At 57.2% G+C, this 25,624-nt stretch overlaps 1 protein-coding gene across 1 annotated transcript in view; it reads left to right on the top strand.

Moving 5' to 3' along the window:
* The first annotated feature begins 7,972 nt into the window (after window positions 1-7,972).
* The window catches only part of RUNX3 (RUNX family transcription factor 3), a 40,236-nt gene continuing 22,584 nt past the window's right edge, over window positions 7,973-25,624 (top strand). The window contains exons 1-3 of the mRNA XM_074563155.1: window positions 7,973-8,567; window positions 9,573-9,729; window positions 14,647-14,751. Coding sequence (XP_074419256.1) covers window positions 8,307-8,567; window positions 9,573-9,729; window positions 14,647-14,751 — 523 coding nt within the window. The 5' untranslated portion in view covers window positions 7,973-8,306. The remainder of the gene's footprint in view (window positions 8,568-9,572; window positions 9,730-14,646; window positions 14,752-25,624) is intronic.

Genomic DNA, 25,624 nt, shown 5'->3' with positions numbered 1-25,624 from the left:
AGCAGTTCCTAAATAACATCGCGTTTGATTTGTCTGAGTTCGTAGCCAGAAACCAGCAAAGGACCTTCTGCGTCGTTTTTAGCCTGTGACTAATTCCTCCAAGTCGGGGGTTTGTTCTGTGCCTGGAGGGATGCGTAAATGCCGGGTGAATTCGGCGGCTGAACCCCCTCGGGGGCTTGTTTTTTTGGAGCTGCTCTGCAACCACCAGACTTATTGGTCGGGGACGTCGTGCAAACTCACGTCGATGAGAGTCTCTACAGAAGGGCAAATATGAAAGCAAACGTTTGCACCAGAAAAAAATAATCTCAGGAAGGTGCAGAAGCAACACAACCCAGAGCCCATCTAGTCAAAGCAGCCCAACCACAGCCCTGCGGCAAAAGAGCATCGCCCAGAGTTATTCATAGAAGTGAAAGTAGTGAACAATTGCGAAAGGCAAACGAACCTGGAAAAAAATGGTGTTGGGCCTGCAGGACAATTTGCAACTGGAACCAGAGGCCAGTTTTCTCAGAATTACGTTGCTGTAGGCGAGTCGTTGACGGCAGAGTTTGAGGTTGCTCCGTGTCGCTGATGGAGGATCTTCACTGTTTCTGCTGCGGATTCCCGCAAAGGCTGGCGGGGGCGGCAGAAATCGGGGATAGATCACATAGGGATGATAAACACCCGGCACGGGAAGAGCCGGTCCTTGCCCAGGACCTCATTTTTTGTGGCAAAGGGCCAACATGTTGCATTGACAGAAGTGTTTGGGGTGTGATCCCGGCACTGGCATTGCTGCCAGCCAGCCCAAACCTCATCTGTTGTCTTCTGCCTTGAGGTCGAGCTGCATGTGCCGGTGATTTCATGGCCAAGCCGCTCGAGGAGCAGCCCCAGTGTGGTGGACGTGGGGGGACGGCCGAATGCAGGGATGCGGGATGTGCCCGCGGGGCTGGGCAGCAGCTGCCTGTGGACGAGCTGGGCGCTGCCGGCCGTTTGCTCCCGCTCCAGGCCGAGCGGCATCACGATGGGCTGGAGAAACGCTCTGCCGGCCTCCTGTTCCCATTTCTTCAGCTGTACGCGGTGCCGCTTGGTGCAGACCTCGCAGCTTCACCAGGCTCCATTGCCCCAGCCGGTCCCGTTCTTCCCATCCCTGACCTTTCCCTTTAAATATCAGTTTTGGGGTCTTTTCCGAACCGTTCTCTCACAGGAGAACAACCATCAGCCGGCCTGCCCTGGCGCCGCTCTGCAGAGCTCATCAGCCTGCAGACAGGTGGAGAAAGCCCTCGCGTGGACGAAAGCTGCTGGATCAGGTGCATTTCGGAACCACGCGCTTATAAAGCACCTCCTCTGACCTGTCCCCCCGCTCCCAACCCACCAGCTCTGCCTGACAGGGAAGAGAAATGGGGTGACCCCCTCCGGGGGGAGATGGGGAAAGCGTCGGGGCTGAGGCAGGAGGGGAGGAGATGCCCATGATGGTGTCACCGCCGGCCACCGCAGCCGGCCACCGGTGCACCGAGGCGTCGCAGGCTGAGGTTTTATCTGGGGGGAAGCTCTCAACCTTCAGCAAAAGGTTGTTCCAGGAAGGGCGTTGGAAATTTAGCAAAGCTGCCGCGAGGCATCTCCGCTGCCCTGTGGTCAGCTGGCGAGAGGTGGCACCACCCCGGCATCCTCTTCGGAGCAAGGTGCAAACGATGCACAAGGCCACTGGGGAAAGCACATCTGGGGGGTGGCCGGTCCCAGGGGTGCCCGAGGGTCTCGACTCAGCGGGGTGCCCTCGGGGTGACCGAGCCGGGTTCCCTTTGCGATACAGATTTCCCACAGGGAAGTTAAAGAGATATGGTGTGTTTGCACTCGCCTGTAAAGCTGCTTTTGCTGAGACGTGACCCTGAGATGCTCTATCAGACCTGAACCAAAAGGGAAATTGGAGTTCCCTGTCTGACGCCAGCGCCTGTCGCAGGCAGCTGCCAGCTCCCTCCCTGGGGGGGGAAAATACCCATTTCTGCCCCCACATCTGAGGGTAGTTTGCAGACATCGCACCCTGAAGCAGCTAAAGCGCTGCCCGGGGTTTCTAGCAGCCGGGTGCTCTTGGCAGGGCAGTACGTGAGCGTGCAGGAGCGTGAGGCTTCGCTTTCCCTCTCTCTTCGCCTGTGACTTCCCCAGAGGGATCCCCTTTAGGGACTCGGCAGCCGGAGCTCGGCGCAGCCCCGCTCCACCCTGCCGGGGCTCCAGCACGGACCCCGGCCGCTGCTTCGGTTGCCTGGATGCGAGACCCTTCCCCGCGGGTCCCCGCGGGCTCCCTGCTGCCCTGGGCATAGCACCGGAGCACCAGGCACCCGCTCCATACCCAGCATCGCCCCAACACGTTGTGCCAGGCTGTAGGGGACCGCAGTGAAAAACGGTCTTTAGGAAAAGCATTCACCCGCCGTACGGGGATGGGAGGTGGATTTTCCCACCCCACCAGGGACGGGGACGAGCGATGGGGTAGTTTTCCCAAGGCACGTCTGTCTTTTGAGGCACGAACCGGCTTTCTGCAGCCTTCTGGTGTTGCAAGAGCACTTTGCTCGGCACGTGCGGGAGGGTTCCCCTGCGCCCCGGCGCTCGGCCTGGGAGCCCTTCCGTGAGAGCAGCTCCTCGGAGCGCCTCTCCTCGAAATTAGAAATCCCATCGTGTTCCTCTGCGTCCACCCCGTGTACTTTTCTCGTCATCATGTGCCTTTCGGTTCCTCTTTTCACCATCCAGACGTTTCCCCTTTTTCTTTCCTTTGGAATTTTTTTTTATTTCTCCCCCTGTCGCGTTTTGGGTTTTGAAGGGCTCGGCACCGCCCTGGGCTCCGGTGGCACAGCCACGGACAGGCACTGGCCAAAGCTCTGATGATCAGTCCCTTCCTTCAGAATTTTGGCTCCGGGGGCTCCAGGGAAGGTCTGTCCGGGAGTCCCAGGTGGCCCATGAAACGCTCACCACGACTTCAACCATCTGCCTTCCAACGTGGGGAACAGACACGTTGGAGATGTCTCCGTGCAAGAAGAGTCCTCGTTCCCCAGAGGGGCTGGCACAAGGCATCGCACCCCTCTCAAACCCCTCCGAAACCACCAAAGAGAGAGAAACTCCCGTGAACTTGGAATAGCTGTGAACAAAGCCCAGTGTTTCCAGTTGTGCTATCCACCTTTGGGCATTTTTGGAGGAGATGGGATGTCCTTAGGTGCTCCATAACCTTTGCATGAATGGTTCTTTTTCTCTGCATAAGCACATTCTTAAAGGAGCATTGGGCTTTCATTCTCCACTTACTCCAACCGTCGTACTTCTCTGTTCACTTGTTTAAATCAAGCATAAAGCTCTAACTGTTCTTTGAATATTTATGACTAGTTTTTATCTCATGCCATGCATACAAAACATACTTGATTTCTTTCCTAAAAGTTTTTTCAAGTGCAAAGTTTTAAAAACATGTGGCTTTTATTGCAGGCAGGAATGAATAACAGCATTCCACCAGTAACCACATTAAATGGAACAGTAATATTCATATGCGTAAGGGCAAAAGCTGCCTTGTTTCCTATTTGCAGTTGAACTCTGAAATTAATTAAGAACTAAAAGGATCTGACAGTCATTAGGATCTTTTAAAAAGGAGTGGAAGTGGCAGATGGGACCCACGCTCCAAAAAGCTCGGCGGTGCTATCAATAGCACAGAGGATGTGAGCCCTGAACATGCTCCTCATTGTCGGGCCGTTGTGGGGAGAGGAGCATCGCGGTCCCGAACAATGAAGAATGGCACTTCCGTGACTTCACAACCGCAGGATTCACGTCAATCGCCCTCGTGCTCCTAAGTCACTTCGCAGCTTTTCAGAACCCCGTCTCATCCCGTCGGCGCTGCGCACGCTCGAGGATTTGTGCTACACCCGGAGCAGAGGGTGCCACCAAGGGCTGGTACCGGGGGAGCGGTGGGTCCTGGATCCCCTCGCACCCTGTTTTGAGGGATGAGAAATCCCCCGACGGCAGCATGACGGCAGCAGCATCCCTCCTGATTCACCCCGTGCATACGCTTGGGGGTCACAGCTCTGGTCCCCCCAGCGGCCGAGGATGCGTGTGTGGATGCGCATGCGTGTGGGGCATCTCCCTGGAGATGCTGATTGAAATGAGGACTGGTAATAAAGTGCACTGGGATAAAACGGGGAGAACTGGGAGGAGACGCGAGCCCCCAGAGCTGCGAGGAGAGTCATTGACCAGTTCTCCAGCCCTTTCTAGCCGTTCAAATGATGATGAACAAAACCTGGCCCCAGGTAACCAGGTGGGAATCTCATATTGATTTTCCCTGGTGACAGCATTTCATGCCAGGATCTGAAACTCTTGATAAAGTCTTCCTTCTCTTCCTGCTCTTCTTCCTCCTCCTCCTCTTTCTGCCCCAAGCAAGGATGCTGGACGCCAGGCGCCGGGGCTGCGTACGCAGACAGCAAGGTGGATTTGGGCAGCCGTGGCTCCCGGGGGGTTAATGGATGTCCCGGCTTGGGATTCGATGTCAGGCTGGGATTTGATGTCAGGCTGCAGCCCTGGCCCTGGCAGCGGGCGCTGAGCAGGGTTTCCCCCTCCGCGGGTATCGCCCAGCCCCGGGGCGCGTGGTGCAGCGCTGCTGGAGTCGTCAACAGGCCCGTCCCGCAGCTGGTCCCTCGGCCCAGCGCAGCCGTCCTTCCCCCTGATTTATGGCCGGGGCAGCCGCTGCCTTTTCTCATCCCCCCGCCAGCCCCAAGTTTCCCCTTATTTCTTCCCCTGAGCCCCGCGGCTTCCTCCCGCAGGAACCTCTGCCTGCAGCGCCTGTAATCGCCCCCGGGGAGCCCCTTTTGAGCGGTGACACGCAGGGGTTAAAAATTGTCACCATCGCGCACCCCATTGGACCCGGCATCTGTTGTTTGATTTATGAATGAATAGCACGCTCCCTCCCTGCGTGCTGCTCTCAGATCCCCTTCCCTTAACTACAAAATAGATCCAGACACCCGCATGGCCCTACTGAGCGCCGTGCTCCTGAGAGGTCTGAGGCAGAGTTTGCGATGAATTTTTAATAGAAAGCTTCCTATAAAGCCTCTGCGCTCGCTTCCTTGCCGTCGAAACGAGTGGCTCTGCTGCTAAAGAGCAGCTCAAACGAATTACAAACTACAGAGGAGCCTGTAAGGGAAGTAATCCCAGCGAGTAATGATTTAAAGAGCCGCTGACCTCCCTGCGATGCGAACAGTAGCTTTTCAGTATTTGAAAAGAGGCCCCTGCAAACCCTGGGTCTTACACTCTGTTGACGTCCCCTGGAGCGCAGGGAGGGTGGCGGAGGAACAATCCCCACGCGTCAATGTCCCCTGGGTTGTGGAGGACGAGAGCAGTGAGAGATTTGTCCCCTGTTTGAGACTCTGAATCCTGCTGTGCTGGAAAGGATAATTTAAATATAAAAATAATTCCCGCGAGGGTACGGTGCTGCAGGTCCCCGTAGCTCTGGGATGGTTTTGCTCGCTTGAACACCTCTTTGTGGGAGCAGCCGCTGGGTTGCTTTGCTGGACTGGGGGTCACCAGCCAGTTTGGGGTTGGGGGGAGCCTGGTTTGTCACTGCCCTGTGTTTTGGGTCTCGTTTTGTATCGCTTCAAGTTGGTGACGGGCTTTGCTCCTGCACAGCGGAGAAGTGCAGGGCCACGCAATGGGCTATGGGGGCGAGTCTGCACCCCCTCACCCTGAAGGCAAGAACAAGTCAGGGTGGGAGGGCAGAGGGTGCCGAGGAGACTGTTTTTTGGGGAGGGAGCGGGACGTGGTACCCTGCGCGTCTGGGAATACATCGGTGACTGACTTGCGGCACCTCGGGGAGGCTCTGGGGACACCGAGGTGGTGTAATTGGGTGCCCTTTCCAACAGTATGAAAAGGGATTAGAGGAATTTGTGGGTGGCAGGGTTGCGAGGGGACGCTGAAGGGACACAGCAACCAAACGGGGAATATAGAGCTGGAAACGAGCATCGTGCCGCAGGGAGGCAGCTCGGTCCTGCTGGGACCGAGCCTGAAATCACCCCATGGAGGTGTTGTGGGTCAGGTTGGGCAGCCACGATGGGGCTCACCCGCCCTGCACGGCTCCGGGGGTGCAGCTCCCGGGGAGTGGGGATGACGGGGTGACACCCCCGGGGCTACCCAGGGAGGCGGCTGGGACAAAGGCGGTGTGTCCTGGGGGGTCGGTTCGGCAGCGGGAAGCGGCAGGAGCGGCAAAGCCTTGCAGCGGGCCGGGGCAGGCCCCGGACGGGGCGGGGAGGAGGGGGGGGGGGGGGGTCAGCGGTCCGGGCCGCCCCGTCGCGCCCGCCCCGTCGCGGAGCCGCCACGGCGGAGCCTCGGCGCCAACTACCGGCGGCGGCCCCGCACTGCAGCGCATGCGCGGTGTGGCCCCCCATCCCCTCCGTGCCCCCCCTCCCCACCGGGGAGGTACCGAGGAGGGAAGGGGGGTACCTGGAGCCCCCCATCCCCCGGCAAATCCCGGCGTGGGGCCGCGGCAGGCGGGCCCGGCAGGTCCCCCCCGCCCGCAGCTCTGCCCCAGGGTTTTGTCCGGGTCCCCCCCGGCTGCTGAACGGGGGGTGAAAAATAGAACTAAACCCGGCGGCCGCTTTCACCTAAAAAGGGCAGGATTTCAGCGCCGGTAACTGCGGGAGACGGCCCGACACGCGGGGCTGGAGGCCGTCCCCCCGCGCCCCGCCACCCCCCGGGGCCGGGTGGGCTCCGAGCCGCCCCCGGCACCGGCTCGACGGACCCGGTTCTCCCGGCGCGGCTCCCCTGGGGGCCGGCGCAGCCACCCGCGCTGTTACCGGGGCGCTGCAGCGAGGGAACCTCCGCTCCTACGAGTTAAAAAAAAAATAATATATATATATCTATTTTTTGTTTTTATTTTGAGCAAACACGGTGTTTGGGTCTTGCGAGCAGAGGGATGCGGAGCCCGGCCCGCATTTCGGAGGAAAACGTTTCATTACTTCGCGGGGGGGAGTCGGGAAAAGGAGAAATTTTTGGGGGTGTTGGGGTTTATTATTTTTTTTTGGTTGTTTTAAGGAAAATTCGCAGCCTGAAGCCGGGAACGCTGCGGCCTGGCCGGCCCCGCTCCGACGGGCCGTCCCGGTCCCTAAACGCCACCGGCGGAGCTCAGCCGGGCAGCGCGGGCACAGAAATCTCCGCCTCGGCCCCCGGTTCTGCCTCCCTCCTGCCCCGCGGTTCGGCTTTTCCGCGGGCAGCCGCGGAGCGGGGTGAACCGCCGCCTTCGTTGTGCTCCCGCAGAACCGGTGGCTTCGCCACGAATTTTTCTCGCCAACGATTCCGGCCGGAGCCGCCGGCCCTACCCGCAGCCGCAGCCCCGGGGGAGCTGCCGGGGGCGCCCCGGGACCGCCGGAGATGGAGGCGGTTTTCATTTTTTTTTTTTGGGGGGGGGGGGAGAGGGCAGAAGGGGGAGGTTGGGGATCAGCGGTTTCCAGCGGAGCCCGCGGGGCGAGCCCCCCCCGTCGGGGACGCGTGTGCCGGCGGTCCCCAACGGCTGCCCCGCGGCCGCCGCTCCCCCTCGGCCCGCCTCGGCCGACCCATCGCGGGGGGCGGCAGCGGTGGGGGGGGGGCGTGCTGTATCCCCAACCGCGCTGCGCGGCGGCGGCTCCGGCCCCAAAACGGCCCCATCGCGCCCCAAAACCCTCCGGCGGCCGCGGCGGCGAGAAGCCACCGGGGCCCCGACGTGCGCCCGCCCCGCCGGGGGGCGGGGCGTGGTTCGCTGTGACCACGCCCACATCAAACACGTCCACGCCTCTTTCTTCGTTGACCACGCCCATTTTCGGCTGTGGCCACGCCCCCTCGCCCCGCGGGAGCCGGGCGGGGGGCGGGTGAAAGGACCCCCCTCCACCTCCCCATTGGCTGGGCGCCCCGTCCGTCAGGGCGCGGCCCGCCCCCCCCGGGGCCGGCAGTAAATACGGTACCGGGCGGCGCGGCTGACACTTGGGAGCCGGTTTCGGGGCCGCCCGGCGGAGGGGGACCCGCCTGCAACCGAGGGCGCCCGGCCGCGACGTGGCTCTGCAGGGGCTCCGCGCCGCCTTTCCCCGGGCGGGGCCGGAGGGAACCGCAGCCAAACCGGCGGGGAGGACGAGCCCCGCAGCCCGGCGGCAGCGGACGCCCCGCAACCCCCCGGCTTTCCCCGCTGAGGACGGCGATCTGCCGGGACGGAGCGAGGCAGCGCGGGGCCCGGCCTCCGCTGCCCCCGCCGAGCCCCGCCGCCGAGCCCCGCCGCAGCCGAGCGGTGGGCGCCGGGCCCCGCCGGGCCCCTCCTGGTACCCCCCGGCCGCGGCGGCTCCCTGACGCCCGCCGTTGTGATGCGTATTCCCGTAGACCCGAGCACCAGCAGGCGCTTCACACCCCCCTCCACGGCCTTCCCCTGCGGTAAGATGGGCGAGAACAGCGGGGCGCTGGGGGCCCCCGCCCCGGGCGCCCGGGCTCGCCCCGAGGTCCGCTCCGTCGTGGATGTACTGGCCGACCACGCCGGCGAACTGGTCCGCACCGACAGCCCCAACTTCTTGTGCTCGGTGCTGCCGTCCCACTGGAGGTGCAACAAGACGCTGCCCGTCGCCTTCAAGGTAAGTCCCGAGCTCCGGGGAGGGCTGCGACCGGGCAGGTAGCCCCGGTGGCTCGGAGGGACCGGCTCGGCTCCGGGCTTGCCCTCCGCCCCGACCTACTCGCCTCTTTCCCTCCGCCCCTTTCGCTTTAACTCGCTCTTGACATCACCTTCAAGGGAGCCCGGTTTATTATTTTTAATCAAGTCTCCGCATTGCCCCGCGGTCACAGCATCTTAGATATTCCGTACAGTTAGGAGCTCTCAGGCGACTTTGAAGTTTTAATGAGAGTGGAGGTTAATTACCTTCCTGGGAGAGGGAGAGAGAAGCAGGGAAGGGAGATCTAATCTGCAAAAAAAAAAAAAAAAAAAAAAAAAGCGAAGAGCTGAAGCGCCGGCACCGGGCTGCGCTGCCCGGGCTCCCCGCGGCCGCCCGGCTCCGCTCCCGCGGGACGGGGTGACCCGACGGGGCCCCCCCGGGGCCGGGCATCCCCGCTGCGCCCCCGGGGCTGGGGCTTGGAGGAACGGGGCTGAGACCGGGACAGCCAAAAATCAACGCGGGGAGCCGGGCAGGACGGCAGCGGAGCCCCGGGGAGCCCGGCGGGTGTGTGATGGGGCGGTTGCAAACCGGGATCCCCGGGGGCTCGGGGCGCTGCTCCCCGGGCGGGGAGGGCCCTTCTCCTCTCCCCTTCTTCGCTCCCCGGGGCCAGGCGCGGAGCTCCGGGGCCCCGGCGCTCGTCACCGCTTTTTTTTAATTATTATTTTCCCCTAAATCAAACAAAATAACAGCACAATTCCCTCCCGGCGGGGCCGAGGGCGGGCTGACGCCCCCCCCCCTCACCCCGCGGAAGCCCCTGGCTCCTTTTAACCCCTTTTTTTTAGCTCATTTCCCCCCTTCCCCCTCCGATTTTCCAGCCTTCCTCGGGTTGCTTTTAGTTTTGCTTTGGTTTTGGGGGCGGGGGGAAACCGTAGGGCAGGTTAGGTCCGACGGCGGTTAATTTTAGCCTAAAATCCTCTGGTCCTGCCCCAGGTCGTAGCCCTCGGCGACGTGCCCGATGGGACGGTGGTCACGGTGATGGCAGGGAACGACGAAAACTACTCGGCCGAGCTCCGCAACGCCTCCGCCGTGATGAAAAACCAAGTAGCGAGATTTAACGACCTCCGATTTGTTGGGAGAAGCGGCAGGGGTAGGTACCGGCCAGGAAACGGTTGGCCTTTTTATTTGGCTTTTTAGGAAAAGAAAAAAATAGAGAGAAAATAAGGAAGGGGGAAAAAGGCGTTATCTTTATCTTATTTTATATTAACGGTGTATTTCTCGCGGGCCGGTGGTTTCGTTGCTGCGGGCTGAGCTTTTTCACGCAGGAAGGAATCTCCCCATCCCTGAAGCGGTTCCCGAGCGGGCAGCGGCCGGGATGCGGGATGAATGAGCTGGGATGAAGGAGCCGGGATGCGGGAGCGGCCCCGCCGGCTCTGCCCCGCTCCTCCCGGGATTTTTCCCTCTACCGAGGTGTCGGGAATGGCCGGTGCAGGGAGTTGGGGGCGGGGGGGGGCAGGAAATAAACTCTTGTTGTAAAAGCTCCGTGGTGGTGAATTCGTCTCAGGTGTGGGGCTGGCCGAAATCCTCCCGAATTTCCCTCACCGGCTCGGTGCATCCATCCCCTCCGCAGGTGAATGCGCTCAGGGGCAACAAACGCACCCCACCCGGCAGCTGAGTTTTTTAAATGGTGGGGGAAAAAAAATAAATAAATCAAGTGTCGAAATTAAAATGCTCAGCCGGTGCTCGGCACGGAGGGGGTGCGGAAAGGTTCGTCTCCATGGGGAGATGCGGGAGCCGGGCGGGCGCAGGGCAGAGCTGCGGGGGGCTTTTGGGGGAAGGTTTATTCGGGTTTTTTGGTTTGGTTTTTTTTTTTTGCGCGGAAAAGCGGGTGAGAAATTTTTCTGAGGTTAGGGCTAAATGATAGAACCAAAGGGATCACGCTGCTGGGTGGTGGTTGGTTTTTTTTTTTTTGGTGGTGGTTCCCCCCCCCCCCCGCCCCAAACAAACCCTCAAGGAAACCGGGCTGTGGCATCCGAGGAGAGGGAAATAAATCCCCTGGAAATGCCGAACGCCAGCCCTGCCCGTCCTTCCCTCCCTTCTCGCAGCCCAACCCTACCTGAATTTCAGAGAATAATAAGTAGAATTTTAGCATTTCATCACCAATAAACGCCGCAGACCGAAGCACTTAATTGTTCGTTGAAACAAAAATGAGAATACTATATTTTAATGGCCACATGGCAGCATATTCTCAAAAGGCTTCAAATGTATACACACAATGTCAGATATATTTTGACTTCTCTGCATTAATTAAAAGCAGTGATGTTAGGAATTATTTGCATGTAATAACTGTTTACTTGTTCCTCTTTATGAAACTTGAATAGTTTACATTCTTTCATACATTTCCTTTTTCCTGTTGGCTCCTTCTCCATGTTGCAGTTTCTTTAAAACTCTCCACTTAACTGGTTGCAGGTTGATGGATGGAAAATGTTTTTCTTTTATGAATTAAGCTTTCATTTCTGTAATCAATTATTCTCTTAGGCTCTTTTCTTTTTTTTTTCTTTCTGGTTTTCTTTTTTTTTTTTTTTTTAAATCCTCCTTACACAAATTTCCAAACTGAATGCAACCCAATCTCAGCTTGACTCTTGAATTCATTATTAACTTTCCTCCTCTGCAGTCCCAAGCTCTGAATTAACAGTAGTTTACAGTCTCAGAAAGCACTTGGGTGAATAGTCACCTTCCGCCGGCAGAGTCCTGGCAAACACTCATTACAGCAGTGGAAACACTTCCGCTGCCTCTAACGGGCTTCGGAGTGAGGAGCTATTTTTTTTTTTTTAATATGTTATTGTGGGATAAGGTTTTGTAATATTTGCAGGGAAATAACCCCATCGGGTCTCTGTGAGGCTGGTGTGGAGGTGACACGGGGGGGGGTTTCTTGCTGCGTGAAGCATGTGCTTAGTTCCCTGTGTCCGGCCGCGCTTTTCTGGCGAGGGGCTCTTTCAGACCTGCTTAGTGTGGAAAAAAAAATCGTTTCTATTGAATTTTTATTCTGTGGTGTCGCACTTGCTTGCCCTTGTCTGGCTTAATCTCTGGAAGCCCGGTGCTGGTTTCGTTTATTCTGGCAGAAATTTGGATTCGTTGCAAGAGGGTTTGTTGGAGCCCAGCTCCGTGTGGGGGGAAATGTTGGTGTAAATGCGGAGCGTGGGTGCGTGGAGCCGTAAACCCGCACCGCCTGCCCCCGTGCACAGCCCTCCCTGCGCCACAGAGGCAGCCGGGCTCTCGGTTTGAAAACATGGGCTGAAATGGTTCAGAATTGGGTGTCGGTTTTTTTTTTTTTTTTTTAATATTAACGTGTCCAGGATCATTCCCCAGCGCTGTGAGCTGGGACGAGCATGTCCTTACCCCCCCACACCTCCAAAACTACCATCTCCATGTGGAAGACAAAGGGAGGGTAGAAGGACCTGTTTTGCTCTAAAAAAAAAAAAAAAAATATTAAATTAAAAAAAAAAAAAACCCAACCCCCAAGAAAACAACAAAACCCCACCTTTTCTGCTCAGATTGCAATGTCTAAAATGAAAGTGATGCCTACAGCACCCCACCGCCTGCTCTCCCGGCTGGAATATCCCCCCGGAGCACCTCCCGGAGCCGTGGGTGCTCCCAACCCCAGCCAGGAGCTGGGATCCTGCCCCCCGCAGCCGGCTGGGGCCGGGGCACGGTGGGAATGAAGAACCTCAGGCCGGCTTCCTGAGAAGGCGGGAAATGAGTAAAAATGCTGCTGAGTAATAATTGTCATTTTCGATTCATGGGAGGATTGTTGAGAGCTGCTGAGAGACGGAGAAATGGCCCCGGCCGGCTCCGCGCTGCGGCCGCGCTCCCTGGAGTTGCTGCTGGGTGATATTCGTTATCTCCAGCCAACGGGGAGGGGGGCTGAAATGCAGGGGAGTTATTTCACGCGGAGAATATATTAAAAAAAAAAAAAATTAAAATTAAAAATTAAAAAAAAAAAAAACTCAGATGTATTAGTAAGTAGAGGAGACGGGGACGGAGCTGGGCTCCGCTCCTCGGGCGTGCGGGAGGGCTGCGCGTCTCGCAAGCCGGACGCGTGAAAACCGAGAGGCTCCCTCCCCACCCCCCCGGTGGAATTTGCTAAATAATTGCTCCTCATAATCCTCAGCCCCGCGCTCTGGTTCTGCAAACCTTTTTGCCAAACAAATCCTCGGCGTCGGTTGGTTTTTTTTCGGTGGCCGCGCCGGCGCCCGGCAGCCTTCGTGCTCCGCGGGCTGCGGCAAAACGGCTTTTCCCTGCAGGTTTCCAGCGCCGCTGCTTCACCCAAATTCTATCTGGGAGGGGTAAAAAAAAAAAAAAAAAAAAAAAAAAAATCTTTTTTTTTTTCGTGCAGAAAATGAGCCGAAGCTTTGTGCCGCGTGTAGTGCTGCTCTGAAAGCAGAGGCAGGGCAGGGGTTGATGCTTTGCCGGCTGCTTTAAAGCCGGCATTTCCACACACACACACATATTCCCCCCCCCCGCTGCTCCCGTAGAGAAACTCGCCCACCTGGGATAACTGCAGGATGCTCTCCGGAGGAGATAATTTCATTTTTCCGTTTAGTCTTTTTTCCTTCTAGCTGGATAAACGCCGTTTTGTTTTGCTACGGATATTCTCGGATCCAGCCGTCTAGATAGGTGATGGTCGGGATCTGAAAACCCTTAATTCCTTTAGCGGGGGAAAAGGGAAAGGAGGTGGTTTTTTACGGCATTTATTTGTGAAATAAAGGCTGGAGGAGCAAAGGGCTATTGCACGGGCATTTCCAGCCCGATTCCTGCTGGGGTTTACACCTCGGAAATACTCGATACCTTTGAAATCCCACAGCGGTTGCTCTTGGGGGGGTTGGTTAGAGTGGTTTTCTCCCACAGCATCCCCATGGGCTGGCCATCGAGTGGCCGGTGGCAGCCAAGATTGGGCAAGGAGAGGGCGAAGGGTCCGGGATGAGGATGCCGCGGCTGCGGGAGGGGAGTGGGTTTGGGGTTGGGGTGGGCGCTAGAGGGGGGGAGCGGGGTGGCACATGGGTGCAGGGGTGGTAACACCCTGCGCAATGCCGAAAGCGTTTTCGGGCTGCGGATGGGACGCTGTATTGCTGGAGCGAGGGGTCACTGTTTTCTTCTTGCCAAATTGGCCTCCCCAGAGACTTTTTCACTGCTTTACCCCTTTTTTAATTTATTTTATTTTTTTAAAAGAAAGGTGACAAGCTCGGTGCTTCAAAAGCGTCCCTGAAAGCCCCCATGATGGTATCCAAGCCCTTTCCCTGCAGTGGGTTCCCGCTGCCTGGTCAGGGCTGGGAGAGGGGGACAGTCCCCGCAGCCGGTGGGGCCACCTGTGTGGTGGCCACTTCTGGTGGCCAAAGCTGTCTGGATTCAGTTCCCATTTTGCAATTTCCAATTTCTGGCCCTTGCGCCCCCATAGGTGGGCTGTGGGTGCCCGTACGGCTGAGAGCCCGGTGCAGCTCCCCTCCAACCGTCCCCGTGTGGATGCATCTGCGGGGCCAAAGCCACCAGGTTTCCCCACCAAACGGCAGCGCCCGGGGCCTGCAGACTGGTGCCATCTCCCCAGTCTCCTCCTGCAGGAGCATCCCGTGGGCGCCAGGACCCAAACCCATCCCTCGCAGATGGGGTCCAGTGCCATGTTTCAGGGCTGGATTCCCACGGGAAAAGGGGAAGCATCTGAGCGGGAAGGCACCAGGAAGCTGCTGTGTGTGAAGGGGTCGATATGGGGACAGGGCAGGGGAGGGGGGGACAAGCGACTTTTGCATCCGAGAAGGTCCTGGCTCCTGCCCTGAACCGGGTCCAAGCTCTCTCCGCTGCAGCCGGCTGAACCCCAGCGGGAGCCGGCCGAGCTTTGTGTCTCGGCAATAATGGCTCATAAAATTAAATGATGTGTGTGTTGGAGTTCGGTGGATGTGGATATTTGTGTCTGAGCTTGCTCCAGCCAGGAGCCTTTCGCTCCCACAAGAGCTGAGCCTACGTGAATATCTGAATATCCTCATTTCTCTTCTCCCCCCCCCTCCCCCATCCTTAGGAAAAAGCTTCACCCTGACCATCACCGTGTTCACCAACCCCACCCAAGTCGCCACCTACCACCGAGCCATTAAAGTGACTGTGGACGGACCCCGGGAGCCACGAAGTAAGTGATGTATTTTATTTGGCTGGCGCTGAGAAGTGCAGGGGCTGGGTGGGGGGGTGCAGGGGGCCGATATCTCCGTGGCCAAAGGATGCAGGATGCCCCTGCGGCTGGGCAAAGCCAGCCGGGGCCGGCATCGTTTGTAGGGCGCAGGGCTAACAAGCCGGCGTGGCCAAATGAGCCCCGAGGACGCGCGCTGCGGTGGCCACGGCTCAGCTGCTTTTATTTTCTCCGCGCGGATTAAATAGAAGCATGTCCCTGCTCTCACCACGCTCCGTACCCCATCGTGGAGGGGTGGTTTTATAGCTCCAGTCCCCACGACGGTTGGGATGTAGGGAAGATGCTTTGGGTTCCGACAACAAAAATACAGAGGATTCAAACCCGGTGGGGCGCAGGGCATTGCTGGGGGGGTTACAAAGCCAGAGATGCCGTGCCCGGCTTCGGAGGCTGATGTGCCGATTACTGAATTGAAAAATGTTTGCAGGTTTCCTCCGCGCCATGCTTTTCTCTGCCTGCCTGCCGGGATTGCTGGGAGAGCACCTTCCCCTTTTGGCTGGCGGAGGTTTCGCTTTCGGGTGGCAGAAGGCTCCGGCTGGCAGCGCCGGCAGGCGGGGGCTGCGGGGCTTGAGAAAAACCAAAGAGACGATTCAACCGCAAGAAATGTCATTTTGTTTTGACCGAGTCGGCCCCGCTGGGTGCAGGACGGTGCCTCTTGGCTTGAGGGTGGCTCTTTGCTGCCAACGGCCCTCGTCGGATTGTTTTTTAGCTGGTTTGAGCTCACCTTGGCACCTCCCGCGATCCCAGGAGCGCGGGGGAAATGCTCCGGTGCTCTCGGCTGGAGGAGTTTCCTCTTCCCATCAAGGTTATTTGCTCTGCGGGACCCCCTGTGCGGCGGGACCTCATCCCCAGGGCCTCCGTCTCCGGCTTTTTGCTCCGGCTTCACCTTCCTGCTCCCTCGGCACCACCCCGGGGGGACTATAATGCGGAGTTTGTTCCCTTTGCGTGTAAAGCTGTTGGTGCCCAAATTGAAGGGAAACGGTTTGATCCTTCTAAATATGCTTTAGAAAATATTTTCTGTTGATGCTGTCGTTGGGCCATGGGCGCCCCTTGATGTCGGGCCAGGCGGAGGCCGCTCCCTCGGCGAAGGGCTTTGGTTTGCATCGGGGCTCGTTGGGTTTTCCTTCCCCCTTGACTTTTTGGTTTTTGTTTTTTTTTTTTTAATTTTGGAGCGCGAGAGCTCAACCTTGTTGAGCTGCCAGGCTGGATTTGCCAAGCCGGCATCCAGGCGATGCAACGCTGTTGGGTCGGGTTTTTTTTCCTTCTTTTAAGCCAGAAACCCAAGGCAGGTCCCAGGCGTGGGTCGCGGTGGGAAGGGGCTCAGCCAGGGATTGGGAAGCAGGCAGGGTTTGGGCAGGGTATTTCACAACTTTTCCAGGTCAGGAATAGAAACCAGGTCTCCTGACTCCTGGCTCAGCCCTTTATCTGCCGCATCGGATCGCCTTTCTAATAATAATAATCATCAGGAATACATAAATAATAATACAAGGCGAGATAGTTACTACTCTTAGCGTTTGGTTTGCTCTGACTCCAGCGATAGCCGGCGCTCGCCAAACCCCTGCTGAATCACACCCGCTCCTCCGGAATTTCAACACCTCGGCCCATCGCTCCCCATCTTTAATTTAATTTTTCCGATAGGGAGGCGAAGGCTTTGTAGCCAGGCCAGGGAGCTGGAGGGGGCCGAGCCCTGGGCACGCTCGCCCTGCGCCGTTTGGGTTGGGGCCGTGCCTTCGTTTGGCGTAATTAGGCAAAACCGGAGGATGGAGCGGCTTGTCCTGGCTCTGGCTTGGTGTGCCCGAGGGATGCCCTCCCTAGGACGCCGTCCCGGGCTGCAAGGTCAGCAGTTTTCTCTTTTTTTTTTTTAAATTTTTTTTTTTTTTCTGATTTATGGGCCTCAAAACGTTTGTGCCGGAGGTGTAGGCTCCTTAGGGAGGTCTGTACGACGTCTCTTCGCTGCTTCTGCCCAAAGGTCAGAATGGACCCCAAAGGTCCATCTTTTCCCCCATCCCTGCAGCCCCCCAGCCCATAAATTGCTGATCAAAGGAGTTTAAGACCCAAGTTGTGGGTTTTTTGGATTATATTTTTTTTCACGTGATCATAGATTTGTTGGCAGTAAAACGTCACATTTCGGTGCCCAGTTTGACCCTGGGGCCTAAATTCATGTTTGGTGAAAACACAGCGCCTTGCGTCGGAAGAAAAAAAGAAAAAAAATGAAAAACCCGTCTTTGCCACACCGTGTTGGTTTACATTTTCTAATGAGCCTGAAATTAAAAAAAATAATAATGAAATCATGCCCTTTGCCCTTCCGACCCTGCAGTCTTCTACAAAAACTCTTGGCGTGGAAATACCGGCTGCAAAATGATCCGGGCTCGCTCGTGGAAAACCAACATGGTTTTTCCTGGTTATCCTGCCACTGGGTGGCTCTCCGGCATAGCACCCCTCGGTGCTCCGGCACCCATGGGCTCACCGGCCGGCAGCCGGAGCCGGGAAAGCCTCGATAATCACTAACTTTGGCCCAACACGACGGCTCGCGCTGCTGTCCCCTGCTTGGCTTCGGTCGGTGAGAGCTGCCAGCAGGAATTGCAATTTTTGTGTGTGTGTGTGTATATTATATATACTTTTTTACATATATATATATGTTAAATGCATATGTATGTGTGTGCGGGAAAATATATGGGGTTTTTTTCCCCCCTTCTTGGCCGTAGCATTGCAAATGAGCGGGACACGGTGCGCGTTGGCTGCTGTTGTGCAGGATCGGCGCCGGCCGGAGCTGGAGGCTGGATGTGGGGCTGGGGTGAGCGGGCAGAAAAGCACCCTTAAATGTGGAAAGAATCGGCCATTTGTCTTGGTATCCTGGGAAAGCCCTGGGCATCGTCTTCTCAGATGCGGCGAAATTCCTCCAGCAACTGTTCTCGTGGGGGTTTTTGGGTCAGAAACGCGGCTGGGCTCCGTGCCCCACCTCTGAGCATCCCATTAATTTCCCACCCCTGTCCCATCGCTTCATCTCAGCCCTTGAGCAAGTCTTTTCAACTAAAGCTGCGCCCAGAAAAACTTCTGAGGAGTCTGAAATCGAGTGGAGTCGGGTGAGAAATCCCAGGGAAAAGGGAGGGAGGTGATGGCCAGAGCCCCTCGCGGGGCTGGGGGATGGAGCCTGGACGGACCAGGAGAGCTGGACCGTGGGGCTGAAGACCCCCAAGCGCCCTGTTTGAAGGACCCGCAGCCAAGCCAGGAGCAGCGCCGGGGGCTGATAACGAGCCACCATGTCGGTGGCTCCGCCATCGTCCCTGGGAATCCCCCGCCAGGCTCCTTCCACGTGCCCTGCTCGCTCCGAGAGATTTTTTTTTTCTTTTTTTTTTTTTTTTTTTTTTTTTCCCTCGTGCTCAGGCTCTTTCTGGGTCAGATCTGGAAAGAAAAAGGATGTGTTTTGGGTTTGGTTTTTTTTTGTTTTTTTTTTCAACTTGACACCTTAGCTCTAAACAAATGGCGCAGCGGGTGCCAAGTGTTGACATACTTTGTACAAACAGGAAGTAATAAAATATTTGAACTTCCTGTGGAATTTCCTTCTCCCCCCACCACCACTTTTCTGCAGCTCTTTATTGAGCCAGAGCCCGACTCGGCCGAGCCCTGGTGCAAAGCCCTCTCCTATCCCCGGCTGCTGGCGAAATAATCCACGAGAGGCAGAACGTGGAAAAATGAATAGCTGGAAGCTATACAGGGATGTTCAGGCAGTTCCTGGGTAAATGGGAGCATCACCAGGGCCTCCCCCATCACACCCACCTGCTGGCTGCCTTCCCCTTCCCTCCCCTTCCATCGCTCCCACCTCTTCCCAGCTCCCCTGGCAGCACCGGCCCCTTCATCCCCATCTCCTGGGAACTCTTGTGTAAAGTCTTTTTTTTCCTTTTTTTTTCCCTTTAAATGCCTTTTTTTTCCTCCTCTTTGACTTATTTTTTTTTTCTTGCTGCCATGCAGTCTTCCTTAACCTTTATAAATCCCCTTTGCCCTTAACCCCTTGTTTCTGGTTCCCACCCCACCCCTGCTGTCCTGGCCGCCGTGTCGAGGAGGAAAAGGAGACCAAGGGGACTTGGTGACCCACCATAACCCGTGTGGGGAAGCACAGCGATACCCAGCCCTGCTCATCTGGGGTACAAACCATCCCTCTGTGCCCAGAGCGTGCCCAGAGCCCCGCGCGCTGGGGCCGGGGGCCGGGGGGGTGGGAATGCTCGCGGAGGTGTCAGTGATGGTGGTTGGTGTCTCCTCCCCTGTTCGTTTTGGGTGCGTGCGTTGGAGATTCGGTGCTTTCGGTCGTGTCCCCGCTGAGTGTGACCACAGTAAGTGCCAGGAGCACGTCCACACACTGCAGCGTCTGCTGGGCTTGGGCTGGGACGAGGAGGGGGCTCATGGGTGGGCTCCCCCCAGCCAGACGAGCATTTCATATCCCCTCTCCATCCTGTCCCTGCAGGGCTTTTCTGGCTGGGCCCCATCCTGCACAGGCACAAATCCCCTCTCTGGCCGGTTTTCCTCCCCAAAAGGCTCCTTCTCGCCATGACCCTGGGGAGGGAGCGATGGGGCCGTGCTGGGAGCAGTGCCACCCCGGAGGGGACAGCCGGGTGTCCGTGGCTCCGGCTCCCTCCTCGCGCGGCACGTAGCCGGTGGGTGGAAAGGCTTCTCACCTCCCACGGCTCTGAGTCGTTTCCAAGAACCGCCGCTTTTTGCTTACGTATTTTCGAGAGCCTCAGCTGGGTGAGGGTTTCCCTCCCCGCCTGCCCCCCACGCGCGACGTCAGCCCCAGCCGCGGCCCGGCTAGGAAATGAAGAGTTTGGGATCTGCGGAGGGTGGAAACCCCCTCGTCGGTGCCTGTGTAAGGTGTCAGTGGCATCTGTGTCCCCAGGGTGGTGGCAGTTGGTGGGCGCAAGGCTGCGGCTTGGGTGCTGGCTGCCCTTGAGCACCCCGTGCTGGGGGTCTTGGCTTCAATATGGGGTAAAAAAGTGAGAAACTGGGAGAAAGATTGACGGTAAAGGGGAAAATCCTGTCTGTAAATCCAGCTGGAAGAGGACTTTGTCACTGGGGTGGCTGCAGAAGGAGGGTGCCCGTGGCCCTGGGTGCCCCCAGCCCCGCTGTAAGGGCATTTCTTCCAGCGTCGCTTGCGCTGCCCCGGTGGCAGCCGGGGAGGAGGGAGGGTTGTACCAGCGCTTACCGGGGATGACACATACCTTGCTGCGGCTTCTCCAGCCACCTCGAAGCCCTGCTGATAGAAGCAGCGCCCTGAACCACCCCGTCCTGCCCGGGCACACCTCGGCCCCGCTGCCCACACCCCCTTATCTCACCCCCATCTCGGCTCTCGTCCCACGCCCAGCGCCGCCCCGGTTCCCCGAACCCCGGCGCGTCTGCAAACCACCCTGAAAAAGCCTTTCTCACTTTTTTTTTTTTTTTTTTTTTTTAATTTTAATTCATTTAGGGTTCATCTGAATCCATTTTTCTTGGAGTTCAGAGGAGTCTGTGCCGTGGGTTGTCTTTTTTCCTCCTAGTGGATGCTCCAGTTTGAGACTAGAGAGGAAAAGGATGCGGGGGACTGTGCTAGCGAGGCAAGACATGCCCCCCCCTGCTACTTCCCCTCATGGCTGTGGAGGAGTCTGAGATTTACTCCCAGAAATAGCAAAACTTAAACCCCATTTAACTCAGGGAAGAGCGAAGAGGCGCAATATTCCAACGTTCCGCCCCGTTAATCAGAATAAGCTCAGTAGAGCCCCCGGGATGATGCTGACAGCTGGAAACCCCCATGAACTGATCCCGCGCTGATTCGAGCCTCCCATCCCGCCCAATTTGACCTGCAGATTTTGGGCTGGGGGGGGACGTGGCGGGAGGCCGAGCACGCGGGATTTGCATTTCCCGCATTGGGAAGCTGCCGTGCTTTAACCGGGAAGGTGACAGCGATATCCCTCTCCGCCACCCTCTCGGCTCAGCACCGGGCTCGACCCCCCCTGACCATCTCTGTGCCCCCACGGCCCCCAAGCAGTTATTTGAAGGCAGCTTGCCCAGAGCCGAGCCCGTGCAGTGCCGTATTTTCTTGCCTTAATGGCTTAAACGCCATCAAAAGTACAAAACGATGTGTTTAATATATTGCGGGGTCGGTGATTTCCGTGCTAACTCTTGGTTGTGATGGCTTTTGTCACCGGTGGCTCCGGGAGGGATTTCTGACTCCTTGGTAATTGCTTGTAAGGAAGAGCAGCTCTTCAGGGCTTCCCTCATTTGCACCGTTTTGAGGGGAAAAAAAAAAAAGAGAGGAAGGCAAAGTGGGAACATTCCCGTTACCTTTGAGAAAAGTGGCTGATCCATGAATTCACCCACCGCATCCCAGCCCCGCCGGACACCGAGCTTCATGGAAGGGGAATTGCCGGCACCTTTGGGAAAGGCAGAGCTGCTCCTGGGGAGCAGGGCTGATCCCAGGAATCCCACGGCAGCGCTGCCGTGTGCCCCCCAGCTGGGAATGGGGGTGATCCCAGGAATCCCACAGCAGCGCTGCCGTGTGCCCCCCAGCTGGGAATGGGGGTGATCCTGGGAATCCCACGGCAGCGCTGCCGTGTGCCCCCCAGCTGGGAATGGGGGTGATCCTGGGAACCCCACGGCAGCGCTGCCGTGTGCCTCCCAGCCCGACGGGCCAGTCTCGGGATGCTTCGTCGCATGGACCTGTGCTGGGGGTGGGGGGGGCGGGAATTGTGTAAATCCACAGGTCAGGGGGAAAAAAGTTTTTCTCGTGGTTTTGTTCTGATTGGAAGCAAGTTGGAGAGGGGACGGGGAGCGGGAGGAGCCGTGCGGGGCTCGGGCGCGCTGCGGAGAGGCTCGGGGCGATGCGTCGTGGCCCTTCGGGATGTCACGGATGGGGAAATAAAATCTGTAGCTCTCCCGTTCCTGGCACCTGGGGAAATCGGGATCTACAGAGTGGCAGATACAGGCGCAGGTCAGCGAGGGACAGCCTAAAATAGGCGAGGATGAGGAAGAGGGGATGGGACGGGAGCCAAAGAGGAGTAAGAGCAAAATAATTCCCTATTGCCCTATTCCTACGGGCAATTTTGGGACCCCGCGGTCTGCAGCGTGCCCCGGGCGCTGCCACCCCGGGAGATTTGCTACGGCTTTGGCAAGTGCTTGGCGAAGAGATAATAAATTATTAGAGGGTCTTGCGCTTCTCAGAAGCTCGAAGGGAGACCCAGGACGGGGGCTGCGCCGTGCCAGTATTGTACGATTCCAGATCTTTATCTTGGCAAAAAGGCTTCCTCGTGGGGATGCCTAAAACTTGAACTTGAGATGTTTCTGTAATTAAAAGCAGGCTCAGTGCTGAAGTGCTCCCGTGGGGTGATAGTTTTGGGTATTATTTGGGTCTTTTGTTTTATTCCCCTGCTTGTCCTTAGCCTAGATATAAATATACAGACGTTTCCCGGTTTGTCCGGGAATTAGGGAAAGAAAAAATACAAAAAGAGGGGAAAAACAAGGAAAGAAGGGGAAAAAAAAAAGAAAACCAAGTAAATCAAACCAACAGGATCATTTAAATAAAAAAATGACCTCACCGCTTCCTGGACAGCCATTTGTCAATGTAAAATTGCTATAATTTGTTCTAATTTAAAATGCGGTGCTTAAAATATGCTGATTTCCCACTTTTCGAGACCCGTCCCCTTCCCTGGGGAGGAAGAGGAGGAAATCCTGAGTGACACTTTCTCGCTTCCCTATTAAAGCTCTGCTCTGGACACGCTGCAGCCGTTTGAGACGGATGTTTAGGGAAATCCCTCGGGCTCCGTGCGGCCACCTGGGAGCTCCGGCATCGCTGGTGAGGGACCTGCCATGGTGCTTCCTCGCGGTGGCCCTTGGGCACAGGCGGATGACACAGCCTGGGGACATCAGGCTAATCCCAGCCGTGCTCCAGCCTCCGGTTTTGCCGGACGGAGCCTGTGCAGAGCTCGTGGGTCTCTGCTTCTCCCCGCTTCGACCCAGCCCCACGGAGGGTCCTACCTGGAGGAGGGAAAGGGCTTGGGATGGGGTGTAGGATTTTTGGCGGTGTCCTGAAACAAGGCAGGTTTGGAAAATCCTCAGGGGGAATGCAAGGTATTTTAATATTTTAGTTTTATCGGCTTTTTCTCTGCTGTCCCTCTGGCTGCCATCAGGGTTGTTGGTGCCTGGGATGGGGCACTTGCATGGACCCGGCATGAGTTGAACCCAAGAGCCCCGGCCACCCCAACCGTCCAGCTCCATCCCACCTTTCCCTGTCCCATTTGTTCTTTGGATGGAGACAAATGAAAAGCAAACACCGGCCGGGGCGAGGGGCTGGGAGGACGGCACGGCATCGCTGCCGCCTCTGCACGCCCCTCCAGGCAGCTCCAGCGGGGCACGACCCACCACCCGCTCTCACCCTCTGTCCACCAGATCCCTCAACAACCTCCCGAACGCCCCGTTCACCGCGGCCTTTGCAGCGAGCGGCCGGGGGAAGGCAAAGGACGAGGCTGAAGCCGCAGCTCTGGGAGCACGGAGTCGTCCCGCGGGCGATGGGGCAGCCGCCGGCCCCGGGGTGGGGAGGGATGAGGAGACGCCGGCGCGATGCTCGGGGCTCCCGAGTTCATGCAGGAGCCCTTGCAAATCGGTACTTGCTGCGAAAGGAGGGTTTCTCTGTTTGTATTCCCATCGCTAAATGTGTTTTGATCCCAGCGGGGAAATTTGCACCCTTTGGTATCTGCCGAGACCGTCCAGGGCATTGTTTTCTTGCAGAGGCAGTTCGGGACCGCTGTTGATACATGCATTGCAAGCAATTATGTTAAACTACCTCCTCCTCTAATTTCTATTCACCTCTATCCACTTAACCCCTTCGGGGCCCGATCCTGCAAAGACGAGGCGAGGGGGAGTCGGGGCTCAGCACTGCGGAGGGTGGATAAAAATCCCTCAGGGAGGAAACCAGCCCGGCACTGCTTTTCCATGGGTCGGGCGGTGTGAGACCCCCCAGCCCCATGGGGGGTCACCTTGTCCCCTCCTCGGCAGGGCACGGGGGAGCCCCGGGGGAGTCTTGCAGGGCATTCCCCGGGGAGAGCGGAGCGGGGACAAAGGCGGCCCGACGGCGCATAAAGCGATGGGTTTGCGTCACCCGGGCTGTAATCCCAGCCCCTAAAAGAGTATTAATAGAGCAATCAAAATGATACGTGCTCCAGTAAATTCACCCCTCTCATTGTTTTATTCGCCATGTATAGTAGGTTCCACTTCTCCTTTTATAATCACCTGGCGCATAATAACTTCAAAATCGTTTCGCTTAAAAATGACCAATATTTTCTAAGCGGTGCAGTAGTGGGAGTCAGACCGGGGAAATGATTTTTGCTCGCGTTGTACAAAGAAATCTTTGTTGAAACTGGTTGCAACACCTCCTGCTTTTGAAAGCTTCGGGGAAAACCCCAGGGCACGATTCTCAGCTGGGGTGGAAGAGGCATACCCGCTCCGGCTTCGACGTTAAATCCGAATCGGAGAAGCGGGCATTGATAGTGTCTTTGGAAGAGATTAAACTGGAGCAAAAGGGTCCTCTGGGGGATGGGGGATGTTTAGGGAATTAAGTTTCATCGAAGGCTTCTTCCAGAAGCGGACGTTGGCGGCATTTTGATGCCGGGGGCGAGTTGTGCCGGGTGCTGTACAGATAAATAGCGAAAGGAATTCCTGCGTGGCCCAGGAATCCAGGTCCTGGGCTGGGATGCAGGTGTCGGGATATGGCGGCACTAAAAAGGAGAATTTGGGAGTATTGCGGCAAGGATCTTGGTGAGCTTTGCTCCTTCGCAAAGGGGCATGTTTTGCCCCGTGCCTCAGTTTCCCCATTTGTAAAGTGGATTTAAGAACCCGCGGGTGATGTGGGAGTGTTGCACGTACGGGGAGGCTGCCGTTGGGGGGCAGTTATCATGCTGATGGGACTGCATGTTACTGGGGTATTAATCCAAGGCGGCCCCGCTTCCCTCGGGCAGGATTTGCAGGCTCGGGAGGACAGTGCGAAGGGTCACGGATTGGAAAAGAGAGAAAAAAAAAAAAAAAAAGAGGAGGGAAAAAAAAAAAAGTCAATGCTAAAAGGCAAGTTTCATTTCAGGGAAGACAACAGCTGAAGGACCAGAACTATCAAACAAAACCACAAGATCACATCAGATGTCAGGGCAGGACACATCTCGTTTCTCCCTCTCAAAAGGGCTTATCAGCGCAACCAATCACTTTAATGATGTGGCGGAGGGAGGAAGAGGATTTGACTCAGAGTGAGATGAAATTTAGTTCCTAAGACCCTTCTCTTCCGCTGCCGGAGACCAGTCACCTGTTCTGCAATCAGCCAGAGATAAATCATATCCTGCAGCGGAAGGTGCTCAGACATGATTTTGCATTATTTTATCTTGCTCTTTCCAGTGAATCTACGCAGTGTGGTGGGAGAGGGGGAGCGAGGGGAGGGAAGGAGAGGGACGCAACGAGCAAAGAGCATCCCTGGTGCCCGTCCCAGCCTCCGAGCCCTTGCACCGAGGCCGATGGCAGCGGGAAGGGGCCGAGCAGCCGAGCCCTGTGCCACGAAGCTTCCCGGCCGAGCGCATCCCATCCCCGTGCTGCCCGCAGCCGCGGAGCCGAGCACAGACCCCCGTCCTGCGGTTACCCCGTGCACAGCTCCGCTTTTTTGGCTTTGGAGGAGCGGCGTTGCAGAGAGGATTAAGGGTGCCGCGCAGGTAGCGTTGCTCTGGGGCTCTCGCTTATAGCCGTTGCGTTGTGTGCGCTGGCAAAGCTCATCAGGAGCTGTAATTACCCGACATACCAGCCAGCCTCTGGAGATGGAGCTTGG

This window comes from Larus michahellis, chromosome 19, assembly GCF_964199755.1.
Source record: "Larus michahellis chromosome 19, bLarMic1.1, whole genome shotgun sequence".
Taxonomy (NCBI): Eukaryota; Metazoa; Chordata; class Aves; order Charadriiformes; family Laridae; genus Larus; species Larus michahellis.
Note: the sequence above shows the minus strand (reverse complement) of the source record. Positions and strands in the feature narration are given on the sequence as shown.